Here is a 15,638-nt window from a genome sequence, read left to right on the forward strand (position 1 = left end):
ATCTATTTGAGGGTATAGATTGAAGGAACAAGTGGGGCTCAAGATACATCTATGGGAGACATCAACATCCAAGTGCAATTAAAAATGTGGGCTTCCACATGAGTTGGATTTCCCAAAAGGTATGTGTAGAATCAGAACAACCACTGAGAAGGTACTTCCGAAATTCAAAGTTTGTTTTGGAGGTTTGGGATATGTCTATGATGTTGATTCTGATGATGTTAACAAAAGTGAATAACTTTTATGGTATATGTATAATATACTGATATAGTGTGCATTTTTCTCAAATAAAAATATTATCTTTTGCTGTGGTAAAAAAAAAGATTTATGAAGGAATCATATAAAGGGAAGGCAAAAAGAATTAAACATTCTTAAACATAAAAACCAGGAGCAAACATAGTAGAGTCTCAAGAATAAGGGGTTCATTCCAAATGCAGTAGTAAAGTTATTCAGATAAAAACTATATTTAGCAATAAAGAGATCATTGGTTACCATGAGGATGGTGGGAGAAATCATTCATTGTACAGCAGGGATTATACAGCTATGAATATTTACATACACACAAATGCATACACATGTACATGCACTCATTATAATAGCTGATAATAAGACTAAAAACTACTAAAAGGGAAGGTCCCAAGTATATATTGTATCAATAAATGCATACAACTTTCTAATCCATTTATGAACTGATAGTTGAATATCTGAAAGATCACCACGTTTCAAAAATATTCACCAAAAATAGATACATTTCCATTTGTAGGCAGCAGCATTAAATGTATACCACTAATTTTTGAAATTGGGGGGTGATTTTTCTTTACTGGACTGAGAACAGTGTTTGCATTATATAGTTTGACTTGACAAAAGAAGCCATACAATTCCCCAGTTGTCACCCACTTAACAAAGAAGTATTATAGTTTCAGGCACTGTTGAATGTCATGCTGAGCTACAAGAAATAAATAAAAGACAATAAAGCTTTCCGCCTTCATTTCATTTTTAGATCCCCACACAGGGAGATCACAACCTTAATCAGACAGACCACTGAAGGTCAGATTTATTTTGCTTAATATTAAATTGTCTAGTTGAAGGAAATATATATATATATATATATATATATATATATATATATTTTTTTTTTTTTTTTTTTTTCCCCGAAATGACACCATCACTACCTTTCTAAACACTGCAGTTTACTAATGATTTTAAAACTGCTTAGGGTTTCAAACAAAATCTCTACCACTTCATCGCTGCTGAGATTTAGCATGCAGATCTCACACTGGGAATACATTAGTGTTTCAGGTTAAATACACTCAGCCTCTTTGTTTTAGAACTGGAAGAACATTTTTGTTGACTCAGGGCTCTATTGTTGTTACTTAGCGTTAAAAGAAGTCAGTTCAGCATGAGAATTTCTGCAAGGTATTAATTGGAGGTTTGCTGGGAGGTAGCTCACTCGATATTGTGTACACTGCTTAGAACTTGTTTAATCCTAACAGGCAGTGTTGCCTCCAAGCACGCCTCCTCTGATGCATCTGAGCATGCATTCATGCCCAGGGCTATGCTGAAACAGAGAGACACAAAATTTCAGGAGAATTCAGGCCCCTAAGAAACTCTTCAAGAAGATGCCATCACAAAGGTTAAAACCTCTGACATGAGCTTCAAGCCTTCCTCCCTGCACTGCTCCCCGCTAAACCTCCACTCAACCCAAGTATGCACACATAGTCATGCACCGAAGCACCCACAGCGGCAAGCATGCCAAAGTAAGAACACCATCTCATTCTTGATGTTAAATGCTGTTCCACATGTACAAAGAAATTCTTTTGGGACCCCGCATCTCACACCAGTGTTTGCTGAGATAGATCTTGCTTTATCTTCTCCTCATTCCCCAACTCAGAGTCAAGATTGAATCTACCAGACATTAGTTGAGAAATAAAGGGAAATGACACATTCTATACCCCACTTCTGAAGAATTAGGGTTCAAAGTCATCTGCCTGGCTCTTAGACATTAGAATGATTTATTCCCAGCAGGTCCTTCAGTTTTAGGAATAAGTAGAATCTGGGAAACACATCCAAGCAATTTACCAAACGTGTTTAAAATGACATACATAATCCCAACAATAGACCCAGCTGAACCTTCAACTATTTATCTTATCCCAGCGGTTCTCAACCTGTGGGTCGCGACCCCTTTGGGGGTCGAACGACCCTTTCACAGGGGTTGCCCAAGACCATTGGAAAACACATATATAATTACATGTTGTTTTTGTGATTAATCACTATGCTTTAATTATGTTCAATTTGTAACAATGAAAATACATCCTGCATATCAGATATTTACATTATGATTCATAACAGTAGCAAAATTACAGTTATGAAGTAGCAACGAAAATAATTTTATGGTTGGGGTCACCACAACATGAGAAACTGTATTAAAGGGTCACGGCATTAGGAAGGTTGAGAACCACTGTCTTATCCTATATAATAAAAGCCTAATATGCTAAGTGTCCAGTCGACTGTTCAACCAATCAAAGCATAATATGCTAATGATATGCTAAGGCCACTCAACTGCACGCTATGACGTGCAATGACCACCAGAGGGCAGACGTTCTGACCGGTAGGTTAGCTTGCTGCTGGGGTCCGGCCAATTGGGACTAAGCAAGACAGGCCGGACACCCCCTGGAGTCCTCCTGCTGTCCCTCCCCGGGTAGCCAACCTCCTGCGTCCCTCTCTGGCCCCGATCATGCACCGGTGGGGTCCCTTGGCCTGGCCTGTGCCCTCTCGCAATCTAAGATCCCTCAGAGGATGTCGGATAGCTGATGAGAGTGGTTTCGGCCAATCCCGCTCAATGCAGGAGTTGCCCCCTGGTGGTCAAGGTGCTCCCACAGGGGGAGCGCCACTCAGCCAGAAGTCAGGCTCATGGCAGTCGGACATCCCCCGAGGGCTCCAGGACTGTGAGTGGGCGCAGGCCGGGCTGAGGGACTCCCCTGAGTGCATAAATTTTGTGCACTGGAATTCTAGTTTAATAATAAGAAGTAAGTCAATACAAATACACACACATTTTAAAATATCTTCTCCTCTCTCATTTTCTACAGACTCAGGGACTTGGGATCAACCTAGACTTTTGTAGGAGTTGGTATGAGGCCTAATATCTGAAACTCATTTTAATGATGAACTATTGACATGCAGTTTAGAGTCAGAACATGCATACAGACCCTTTAGAGCAGCGGTTCTCAACCTTGGCTGCACATTAGAATCATCTTTGAATCTTTTTAAAATCCTGATTTCTGGGCCTCATCCTCCAGAAATTCTGTTTCTTTGTTATGGGGTGGGGCCACAACATTAGTAACAAAGAAACAGAATTTCCGGAGGATGAGGCTCAGAAATCAGGATTTTAAAAAGATTCCCAGGTGATTCTAATGAGCAGCCAAGGTTGAGAACCACTGCTTTAGAGTTTCCTGTGAAATACTGTGAAGGGTTCTAAAGAAAGCATTACACTGACAAGTAAAGTCTTTATAACAATGGCCATTTCATTAGGACTTCCTACTTCCCCATCTAACCTCAACGTTTTTAAGTCAAGTTTCCAGAACTCCTCTAAACATAAATTCCATTACTGTCAGATTATCGACTGGTTCTCAAATGGCCTCTTCAGCTCAATTCTGTCTTGTATCACATCTGCCTGCTATCTTTTTTTTTTTCCAATCTATAATCTCACTCATTTTTCAAGGTTCTGGAAATCACACATTTTCCTGTCAACCCTGAGATAGCCACTTTAGTCCTTTGTGGTGTTTCTCCTTACTTTTAGTAAATAATTGAAATGACACATTTGCCACTTGACATAGAAAAAATATTATTTTTACTGTGTTTGATAAGTTTTTTTCTGCATACATATTTTTCTCCCAACAATACTGCTGCCTCAAGTGCACTGAGAATATGGAGACAATCCTCAAATTTATTTATTTATTTATTTTAAAAATATATTTTATTGATTTTTTACAGAGAGGAAGGGAGAGGGATAGAGAGTTAGAAACATCGATGAGAGAGAAACATCGATCAGCCGCCTCCTGCACACTCCCTACTGGGGATGTGCCCGCAACCAAGGTACATGCCCTTGACCGGAATTGAACCTGGGACCCTTGAGTCTGCAGGCCTACGCTCTATCCACTGAGCCAAACCAGCTAGGGCAATCCTCAAATTTAAGTGTGGTACACTATACTTGTGTACAGTAAGTTCTATGTTAAAACATTAGTGCCTGGTAGTTTATTTTTTACTATGCCCAATAAAATTTTTTGCTCTGTATAATCTATTAATATTTCTATTTAATAAGTTTTTCCTATTTAATAAAGTTGGATACCACAAAACTCCCTTAATAAAATGTTTATTTTGCATACCAAAACATTGTTTGAACAAAACTTCGAAGTCAGTAACTCAAATTCAGTAAAATAACTATCCATACATATCTTGATTTTAAATGTGCCTTAATAGTTTTGGTGACAAAATTACATTTTATAAGCAGAGCATGAGTCTTTTAGTGAAAGTAATGTATTATATAATTACTAGAGGCCCAGTGCACGACATTCATGCACTGGGGGAGGGGGTCCCCTCGCCCGGCCTGTGCCCTTTTGCAGTCTGGGAGCCCTCAGGGGATGTCCGACTGCGAGGAGCAGGACTAAGCCATCAGTGGGACATCCTTAGTGCTGCCGCGGAGGCGGGAGAGGTTCCCGCCACCACCTCTGCACTCGCCGGCTCACCGGCTGTCAGCCCAGCTTCTGGCTGAGCTGCGCTCCCCCTGTGGGAGCACACTGACCACCAGGGGGCAGCTGCTGCATTGAGCATCTGCCCCCTGGAGGTCAGTGCATGTCATAGCTACTGGTCATTCTGCCATTCAGTCCATTTGCTTATTACCCTTTTATTATATAGGATCATTAGGCAGCAACAGGAAACCATTACGATGCATGAAAATTCCATTCTATGAACATTACAACATCTCTGGAAATGTGCAGAATCAGATTCATGCACCTGCTGTGGATGATTTTTCTTCTTTTGTACTCATTTTAGTTTTTTAAGAAAATGTATTGCCTAAAGACCGGGACAATTACTACTTTATCAAATTATGAGTGTTAAGGGCTATATTTTAATTTTCAATATTGAAATATACAGACCATTTCCCACCAAGTTTAAAAACAAGAAGATAAAAAAATTCTTTCAAAGACAAAGAATCACTAGGAAAAGTAGTAAAGATAAGTTAAATTAAAATTAACTAAAAATCAATCATGTTAATGTATACTTATGTGTTATTAGTTACATATTCTATAAGGGTTTATCTCTCCAATACTTAGTCAATTGAGATTAGAAAGATAGTTTTCCTAAATGATTTCAATACCTGTTTATTATTTTATCTGAATAGTTGGTAGATATAACTAAATTTTCCAGTTTTCATCAATAGCAGTCTAGAGTGACAACTGTAATGTAATTTAATTATCATAATTAAGACATTTATATTAATTCAAGTCTCATATGTCTTGGCCATTACAAATGCCTTCTAATTCAGCTTTTTGGATTTGGAAGTTTCCATTATAATCTACTCAGGAGCAATCCTATATAATAAAAGCCTAATATGCAAATTGGCTGAATGGCAGAACGACCAGTCGCTATGATGCACACCGACCACCAGGAGGCAGACACTCAATGCAGGAGCTTCCTCCAGCCTGCAGGTCTCAGGCCAGCCAAAGTGGGTGCCAGTGGGGGCCCCCCAATCACCTCGCCAATCTCCCCGCACAGGGAGATGACAGGTGGTGGGGAGTGGGGCTGGCAAGCAGGTGGCGCCAGGCTGGCCTAGGCGGGTGCAAGTGGAGACCCCCTGATCGCCCCACCGGTGCCCCACAGATCAGCCCTGATTGCTGGCCAGGCCTAGGGACCCTACCGGTGCACAAATTTCATGCACCTGGGCTCTAGTGTTTATATAATAAAAATCTCATGATGTCACACCTCAGAATCTCCAGTGGTCCCCATCACCTTCTACAACACGATATAGAGAAATGTTTGGATATGGTACATCTTACTGACTGTAATTAGGACATGTCACATACTTTCATTTGTCTACACTTTTATTCATACAATTACCTTTCTCTAGACAGTTTCTAATCCCTCCCTAATTCTTTTCACCAGTATTCATCTTTCACAAGTGCACTTCAATATTGACTCCTTCCTATGTCTTCTGCACATGCCCTTCTTATCACATTATTTGCTTGGTGTAAAGAAGCTGTAAGCACCTCATGCATGTCCCTCAAGTTAACACGGGTTAACTTCCATCTGCTAGCATCTGTAGTCTGACTGATGCCTTTATATCAGAATCACAGAAAGCTGGCCACTAGCTTGCATGGGAAGCAGGGTGTGCTGAAAATATGCCCTCCTTCCACAGCATGGGTGACCAAGAACTCTCAGGATCTAGTGTAAGGATTTGGAAGATCTATCACTTCTTGGTGTGGGGCGCGGCTGCAGTGTTTTTGGCCAGGTTCAAGCCTCGGACTAATGAAAGGACAGGGTCCTCTCATTGCCACGTGCAAGTCCCAGCTGGAGGGCAGGGTCCTCCCAGCACAATTATAGCCAACTGCTGTGGTGTAAGCTTGAACCTATGGTCCAAACATGTGGCCCCACGTGCCTTGTGATAGAGTTCGGGTGCATGTAGTTGAGTGAGGTTGAAACTCACGAGAATGCTATAAACAACTTGATCACGCCCCTACTTTGCCTCGTGGCATCTGCTATAAAATAAAGACACAGCTTGTGGGCACTGGCGCTGTCTCCTCATCAGGGAGCAGCGTCCCACCGAGACCCAGCTTTCATTCTCTTGTCTGTCTTTTCTCAATCCTTTCACCCCCCCACCCCCCCACTCAGGATCACCTTTGGCCGTAACATCTTGGGATCAATACTTCTGGAGAAGGTGTTTTATGCCATTGCCCATGGCCCTTGAAATTAATCTCCAGCCCTCCTATGATAGATGGTTAATAGCAATCCCTTCACTGGCTACCATGGCTTCTTGCATTACTTCCTTGCTTCCCTATTAGTGTTAACGTGAACTTCTCGAATAACTAGTTAGACCAGAATCTTTGCATCTAGGTTTCTTCTTGTAGAATCCACAGTAAAATGTGTGACACCAGAGGTATTGTATAGGGTTCTGGAGTTGAGTGGCTTGCTGTTCACATGGCATCAAGACCTGTTGGCATGATGTTAACAGCTCAGTTACTAAGACTCTTTCCTGTCGTGAAGTGGGATGACATAAAGGCATAAGGAGATGTGCGCCTGATGCAGTGTCTCCAGGATTTGAGAGAGACAGTGAAGATGAGAGCAGTACTCACTGTGGAGTTGGTAGCTTTTATTTTATCCGTATGCTCTGAGAGAAAAACTGAGGGGATCAACCTAACCTTTCAAAATGTCAGGACATGGTATGAAAGTCAGAAGGACTCTAATACAGCATTTAAAGAAATCCTCTTTTTTTGCAGCCAGAGAGAATATTGAATGAAAACCAGACCCTTTGCCTGATTGTACGGGTAGCTGAATTGTAAAGAAGTCTTACTTCTAAGCACCAGCAAACCTCCTATTCAAAACCCAGGGCCTTACCAGGGAAGAGGTGGGATCCTGAAACATAGACTCAGGATGCCTGAGTGACTCGCTCCTTCCAGAGGAGGTATCTTCCTTGCCTGGAGACCATATCAATGCCTCAGCTGAGCTAGATGCCTCAAAATATGTACACCTTCCTCAAAACTGGCCCTCATTTGTGGCTTCTAAACCATTAACTATGTTCAAAACCAATCATGGCCTAACTGAGAAATACTGTACTGTCTCTGATTTTTATTTAAAGTGGATTTTTCATCAAAACAACTACAGAAATTGAGTAATATATCCAGTTAGAAATTAGGAGAACATGCCTAGAAATGAGTGTTGAGTATGCTGGACAAAGGTTATGTGTTATTACATAAGGTACAGAGTAGATGCTAAAGACATATTCAGACACCAAAAATAATTTACATCTAAGCATTTGTATTTTGAGGTATGTATTTTCAAATTTATACTTTATAATATAGCTAGTTACATATTTATTGTAAAACACTTTATTATAATTCCATAAAATAAAATAAATTAAATTAAAATAGAATACTCTTAAATGAATCACTGTTAAATTATACTATGGTTATAAAATGTCAATTCACTAAATCTTAAGAGTTAAACAGCAAATGGAAATTATATTATTTAAAAATATATATCTTGAAAGATGTCTGGCACAGTGATTGAGAATGCATGCACTTTATCCCCGCCCTGCATCATAGCCAAGTACTCTCACTGACGGCTTTCAAATAATTCTGGTGCCCCATCGTCTAACACATACTCCACTTACCCTGACTTGACCCACAAAGGCATTGGCTTCTTCTTCCACCACAGACAGATTTCTAGGCAGATAGGGATCAAACACTGGATCATTGTCGTTCACATCTGACACCACTATGTTTACTGTGGCGGTTGAGGTCTTAAAGTGAAAAGAAAAAGATTAAATGTGAGAGGAGCTATTTTTATTGTATTGTCAGTTACTTGTTAATTGTGGCATTTGTCTCTCTGAAAAGCATCTCTGTTCCTATTCCTATTACTTAGTTTTCAAAAAAAAAAAAAAAAGAAAAGAAAAGAAGAGGAGGAGGGAGCTCAAAAACAGAAAAAGCAAATGATGCTATCAAAGGAAAAGCATCTTGAAAATGTCAAGTATTGACTAAAGGCTAACTTTGAGAAATTGATTTTACCTTTATCTTGATCAAATCTTATGGGTGGCAAGCTTTTGTTTGTACATGCACCCCTTTTTCTCTGAAATGTAACATTCCTGTAGATTTTTATCACTCTCTAGAAAAATAAACCTAGTGCATTATAAAATCACACTATATGTCAACTAGGTATTTTCAAGTAAGCAAATGCTACCAGAAAATGTTACATTAATAATTTTCTGGGTTCACATCTAAACCAAGAATTTGAGGACCATGTACACCACTAACTAAGTAATTATACAGCCTAAGGAAATGGTAAACAGGTAAACCTACTAGTAATATGTGCTACCTGCCTAAAAGGTAAATCCCTGGTCTTCTGCAACCAGAGAAGAGTATGTAGGTCAGTATCTTTTGCACAATCCAGGAACATATTCACATGTGACTCAAGCTGGACGCTGACTGCTCTCTCTAATCAATTCCTGCGTACAGCAAATGCCCTCCACCTGCTCTGTCACAGTATGGGAGAGATCACTGAGGGAGGAGGCCAAAATTAGAGAAAGAAAAGACCAGCTACACAATTATGGTTTGTGTACTTTTCTGTGTGCCTACCTCCATGAAATTATGTAATTTAAAATATGCAAGAACATGAACATACTCTTGTGTGTAGACATATGTGGATATGTATAAGTTCAAATGTTGTCTGACAGATAAAATACAATTCAATTTTCTCCTTTTATCTTATGTATATTTTTCATATTTTCTCCAAGAAGGCCATGTTGCTTTAATAACAAAAATACTGTAAACTATAATTTGCGTATTTCTATGTTTTGCTGCTGTTGGTTGATTGATATAACCACAATCCTACTTACTAGTTATCTTTCAGCTTGCTGTGGCTACTTAGGATCATAAGATGTAAGAGAAAATATTCCAGGGGTGGTTTCTGAAAAAGTTTTTGTTCTCTGAAGAACGATGGACTCATCTGGCATTCATCTTTACCTTTTGCTCTTCTGCAATGAAGAGTGGATGCCTAGAGTTGCAATAGCCACCTTCAGAACATTGGGTAATAAGAACGAATAAGAAAGTAAACACCATAAATGGCAGAGCAGGAAATAGGGAGCAGGCATCGCTGAAGGTACTGAGGCCTTGCACAATCCTGGTCCTGTCCACCTGTAGCTTTCTTTTTTTTTTTCAGACAAATAAACCTGTTTTGCTTAAGTGACTATGGTTTGGATTTCCTGTTTTTTTATGCCCACATTCCTAAATGCTGATGCTGCCAGAGGTTCCTGATGTTGTTCAGAGTATGTCACCCCAAAATATGCCACTTGGTCATATTGACTATTTTGAATTGAAGGCACTTGGAAAGCAGCAAATACAGAAGAAACATTGTGACCTCCCCCCCTCCCCTAAAAGCAAGATATGAAACTCCTATGTGAAAGATGCCCTCCCTGTACCAGAAAGAAACATTCTTATCAAGAGTGAGAAGTTGAGAGCAAGAGAATTGGATACTAGCAGACCATGCTAAGATAATCTTAATCATCCTTTAGCCTCCCTACATAAGTTAGTCACTTTTGCACAAATGCTTCTCTTATAAAAGCAGGTAGGTTTCACCATTTCTTTGCGTCTTCATTTCCTTATGGAGGCTACCACATCATATAAAACATATTAAATACATTTGTATGCTTTCACTTGTTAATCTTTGTCAGTTTAATTTTCAGACCCAGCCAGAGACCTTAAGAGGGCTGAGAAAAGTTTTTTCCTCCTAGAGAGTTAATCAAATTATAACCATAAATATAATGTTTGCCCAGATTTTCTAATAAAATGTCTTTTTAGCTCATATTTATGAACTTAGATTAGCTTAAGAGTAAATTATGTACAAAAGCTTCTAAAAAAAGGAAGTGAAATGTATATTCCCACAAAATGCATTTGGGAGTTATCCTATATATTATTATAAATAAATTTGGTAAAATATAGCTGCTTAAAAAAAATTGCATGTAACACAAAATTTTCAAAGTCTATTTCAGCTAAAATGTGAAAATGTTGGAATAAAGAATAGTAGCAGCTTTGTTAAGAAATTTGCAACTTCATAAATTTGCAAGTAATTTCAAATAAATGTAAATAATTATTAAATCTATAAAGTATTATTTTATTTTAATCATAATAACTGAAGAAATCTAAATATTTATAGGTATGTATTACATGAGATATTTAATTTACATGTATAGATTTTTAAAACTATTATTGACAACCTAATTTAGGAAAAAGCAAAAAAATATAAGAATGTCATATAAAATTTTTTCAACATTGTCTACAAAAAATTGGCAATGACCAACTAAATATTAGCTCTCTTCTTCCCTAAACTCTTTTGGGGGTTGGTAAGGGATGGGGTTTCTCATGATAACATTTCAAATTATATCTTTATAATTTGTTTCACACATATTGCTGGCAATCATTTTGATTTAAGAACAGTCCTCCATCTGGTGTCTGTGCTCTTTACATATCTTTCTTGAGACCCATGATTTTTAAGGTTAATGGGTTCATTTCACTATAATTTTGCAAAGGATACGTTTAAATGTTTAGATAAGAAAAAATGTTATGACAATGTGAGAATATTATCTTTCTGTAATCACTTTTTCTTTAGGAATCCACTGTATGTGCCCACATGTAAATCCATGCATAAAATTATATGAATAATAAAATTTACTGAAGAAGTTTTTGTTTGAAATCAAAATGTTTCTCTACTGATACTCTCTCACTATAAACTTTTAAAAATAAATAAACTTGCTTAAAAGAATCAGAATTTTAAAAGTGAATGAGACCTTAATGATTATAAGAATCTAAAAATTAGGAACTAGAAATGCTAGTTAACCTAGCCAAGGGAAATTGAAATACACAACTAACTAACTGGAAAAAAATGTTCTAGAAGGAACTAAAGTACTAATTTTAATCCCGAACTTACTTTTAGTTTTTTTTATGTGGACAAAACCAAAATTAGTACATTGAGACTAAGCCTGATATTCTAATACACCATTTTTAAGCTGTTCTTTTGTCTAAGAAATTTTACTTTTAAGATCAGGCTTAAAAGTCCCAGCTAATATCTCAAAGCTTGTATTATAATCTTTTTTTTCCTATCCTAATGGTTGACCTGTATGCTCCTTATTAATTTTACTTCACTCTAATTATACCTCTTATTCTATGCTGAATAAATAATTCCTCCTCCTCTTTAGAATTTTTCCCTCAGTTATTTCCTAGCCAAGTTACCCATTAAACTCTCATCGTAAGTCAAGTTCTTCAATCATTTTCTTCTTGAGTTTCTCACTGACTTTGTTATATATGTTTATCACAGGCACACTATGTTAATCCAGGATATTGCATAAATATAAATAATTCTTAGATTCATTTTTCTTCACATCTAATATTTAAGTATCTTCTATTGACTCCACTATTTACTAAAACTGTTCTGTAAATTTTATTTTCTATATTAGCTGTTTATCTAATGTTTGAAAAATGACAAATAGCTTATAAATGGCAAATTATAATTACCAAATTTAATTAATTATCTCTATCTATTTTTCTGATTTTTAACTAAAGTGATAACACATTCCAGGTGTAAATTTGATATGTTTTTATCAAGGTGAAATTCTCTCAGCTATCAGCCTCAAGTAAGTGTGAGAGGATCATTATATGGTCCCAAACAATTTATCATATTGATCAAATAAGACATTTCAAGAAAATGGTAGATTTTTTACCATTTGAATTGGATAATTCTTGCCTATATACCTATACGGAGTTTGAAATTATTCCCAGAGGACAGTGCTGAGTGAGTCTAGATGTGCTTGATAAAAGAAACATACACAGCTGGATGGTGTGGCTCAGGAGTTGAGCATCGACCTATGAACCAGGAGGTCACAGTTCGATTCCTGTTCAGGGCACATGTCAGGGTTGTGAGCTCGATCCCCAGTGTGGGGAGTGCAGGAGGTAGCCGATCAATGATTGTCTCTCATCATTGATGTTTCTATCTTTCTCTCCCTCTCCCTTCCTCTCTGAAATAAATACAAAATATATTTTTAAAAAAGAAACACACACACACAAAACACCTTCCCCACCCCCAAAAAGAACCCCCAAAGACAAAAAGCTATGGAATAGAAATGGTGAAAAAATAGTCTAATGATATGTTACCATGCTTAAAAATCAGAATAGTGGTGGTTGTGCCTGGCATTGTTTAAAGAATACAGTTGAATTCTCTTAAAACAATTCAGAATGACTTATTCTTAAAACTAATTTGAGCGCAGAGAAAATAAAATTTATCTTCTCTAGATTTAAGGGTCCCTTTAAACCACTTCAATCATCAAGGATTAGTACAGACTCTGAGTGCTGCTTACAAATCCACTGTGGAATCAATTTGTTTTCCTAAGTGCTTCAAGGCATGTATCCACAAATTCCCTTTTAACACTTCTCCACCCCACAAAGTGACATTAAAGGAAACAGGTTCCAACATAGTAAAATTCCCAGAGTGCTCTGTTGCTGATAGACATAACTGAATACTTCCCAGACTATGTTAGATTTCATGTTCCCCATAAATTGGGTAAGAATGTCCAACACAGGTATCTATTCTGTCAGGTCAAAAGTTGTTTAACGCCATAACAGATTAAGAGTATAGGTTCATTTATTAGCAAAGGAGCCTACTGGAGAAAAGAGCACTTTGAGTAATTATAATATTTGAAAGAGAGAGAGAGAGAGAGAGAGAGAGAGAGAGAGAGAGAGAGAGAGAGAAATTTATTCATGAATTCACGAGAGTGATACATTTTTTAAAGTGTAAAACTACAAGGTTCTCTCGGTTTCTTTAATACTATTTTTAAAACCCTTTCCCAGGGAGAGTACTCACCCCATCTGGCCTGCCATCGTGTGCAGTGACGATTAGAATGTAGCGATCGGTGCTCTCCCTGTCCAGGGCTTTCCCTAAGGTTAGAATCCCAGTTCTAGTGACAGAGAAAACAAACAAACAGATAAGACAGAGAGGAATGTTACCACAGGGGAGTCTCCCCGCTATCCTGAACTTCTTCTGCTATGCGTTTCCCCTTCATCAAACACATCTTAAGTATATAAGATGTATGATTCTAAGATTCATGCTGAAAATCATAAGTCTTTTAAGGTTGTCGAGTCCCTTAGCAAGAATGAAAAATTACCAAACCAAATGACATAATTTTAATGCAGCTACTTTTACTGTGATAGTGGAATTTAAGCAATTAACACCACATATGGTAGTGGGGTATAGAAAGTCAACACCAATGAATCAAAATCAGAGTCTCTGTTACTGTTGCTGTTGATATAGATTTAATAAATGCTCTGAACATATGGTATGGTTATGAAAACACTGCCTCTGCCTCTTGTACGTTTTTAAATGTTTTATCGAAATAACTGTAACCCAATTACTAGAGTAGTTCATAACAGTCAGGTTTGGATCAACTTTCCACACCACACATGGTTCAGATAATCTCATTCTAAAATGACATTCAGAGAAAAGTATGATATTTATTGCTTCTGAGACTTATTTGCTAGTAATTAAAGAAATAGGAAATCTGAAAACCTAGCCACAGTATAATAAAATAAAGAAAACTGAGAAATTGTTTTTCATTTTCCCCTCAGTTTAACGATCAAGACTCTCTATACTCTTTCTTACACAATGAATTAGAAAAACCACTAGAAATTTATATATTTCCATTTAGAGCCATGTTATATATAAATAGCAAATTTTTCATGGGTTGGTGAATATCATGGAGATAGTTCTCTGTTTAAGACAACATGCGCCTGTTTCCCATTATAGCAGGTAGTGGCAGGCTATTTTGAAGAGAAAGAAGGAAAGAAAGAATAGCTAGTGTCTTTCAGTATTCATTGCTGAAAGACTATTTAGGTGTTTACAAAAGCATCCTTTCATGAATTTCATAAACAACTGGTAAGGAAGAGTCTTCTTTTTTTTTTTTAAAAAAAGAAAACTATTAAGAGAATTTTTGTGGTTTTATTATATTATGAGGCATTGAGACATCTGAGCAAATCATTATCTGGGCAGTGAGGCAGCTGCTGTCTCCTTTACTACTTTGGGCTACTAGAGCAACTTGCCAGTGGAAACTTGTTACTAGAGAAACTTTTTTTTAAAAGACAACCTTTTACATTACTCAAGTTTTTCTAAAGCATGTGCTGGAACAACACAAGTTTCTCATGTCAGATGGAACTAGTCTAGCATCCAAGCATCATGCACACAGCGCACTGGGGCCAGTCCCACCATGGCTCCGCTCTTTCGTGTGATGTTTGGAGTATCTGGAGGAGTGTGAATAGTATGGGGAAGAGGAAATAGCATGAGTGCCTGGCTGGGAGGTGATCAACGAAGTGGTGCAGGGCAAGCCTGAACATGTCTTTGGTGCAAACCCAAGCATTACAGACGTTCTTTAATAGGAACATCTGGTGGAACACATGATGGTCTTCATCAGCCACAAGCTGGCCCACAACCATGCTGAGGATGCAGCTATCTGGTGTCAGCTGATGCTCCTGCACCATGCTGTTCTGCTGGATTTTCTGGAACGGAAGGCTAGACATCTCCTCCACAATGACAGTGTTCCCCTGGAATTGCTATCCTTCCCATGTAAGGCATGATGTGTCAAGGCTTTGTTGTTATCCAATGACTGGTAGGAATGTTGAATGAAGCTGCATCCAGTTTGCTCCGAAATTGGCTTGACTCCCATTCTGGAGTGTCACGGGGTCTCTGACACAGGAGAGGTAGACCGGCATGGTCTGTGGAGTCTTTCTACCAGTTAGATCAAAGTTGTAGAACAGGATACATTGGGCTACATTTATTAGATTCAGTAAATCTTGTGTGTGTGTGTGTGTGTCTGTGTGTGTGTGTGTGTGTGTATA

The 15,638-nt window shown here is 38.0% G+C and overlaps 1 protein-coding gene and 1 pseudogene across 16 annotated transcripts in view; both read right to left on the minus strand.

The window, feature by feature from the left end:
- Positions 1–15,638, minus strand: part of PCDH15 (protocadherin related 15) — a 537,899-nt gene that overhangs the window by 182,127 nt on the left and 340,134 nt on the right. For all 16 annotated transcript variants that reach the window (XM_023764291.1, XM_023764288.1, XM_023764290.1 and 13 more), the window contains 2 exons: positions 13,615–13,708; positions 8,381–8,509 (listed from right to left, as the gene is read on the minus strand). In XM_023764291.1, the coding sequence (XP_023620059.1) occupies positions 8,381–8,509; positions 13,615–13,708 (223 nt within the window). The remainder of the gene's footprint in view (positions 1–8,380; positions 8,510–13,614; positions 13,709–15,638) is intronic.
- On the minus strand, positions 14,964–15,466 carry LOC102439683 (annotated as a pseudogene).

This window comes from Myotis lucifugus, unplaced genomic scaffold, assembly GCF_000147115.1.
Source record: "Myotis lucifugus unplaced genomic scaffold, Myoluc2.0 scaffold_326, whole genome shotgun sequence".
Lineage (NCBI taxonomy): Eukaryota > Metazoa > Chordata > Mammalia > Chiroptera > Vespertilionidae > Myotis > Myotis lucifugus.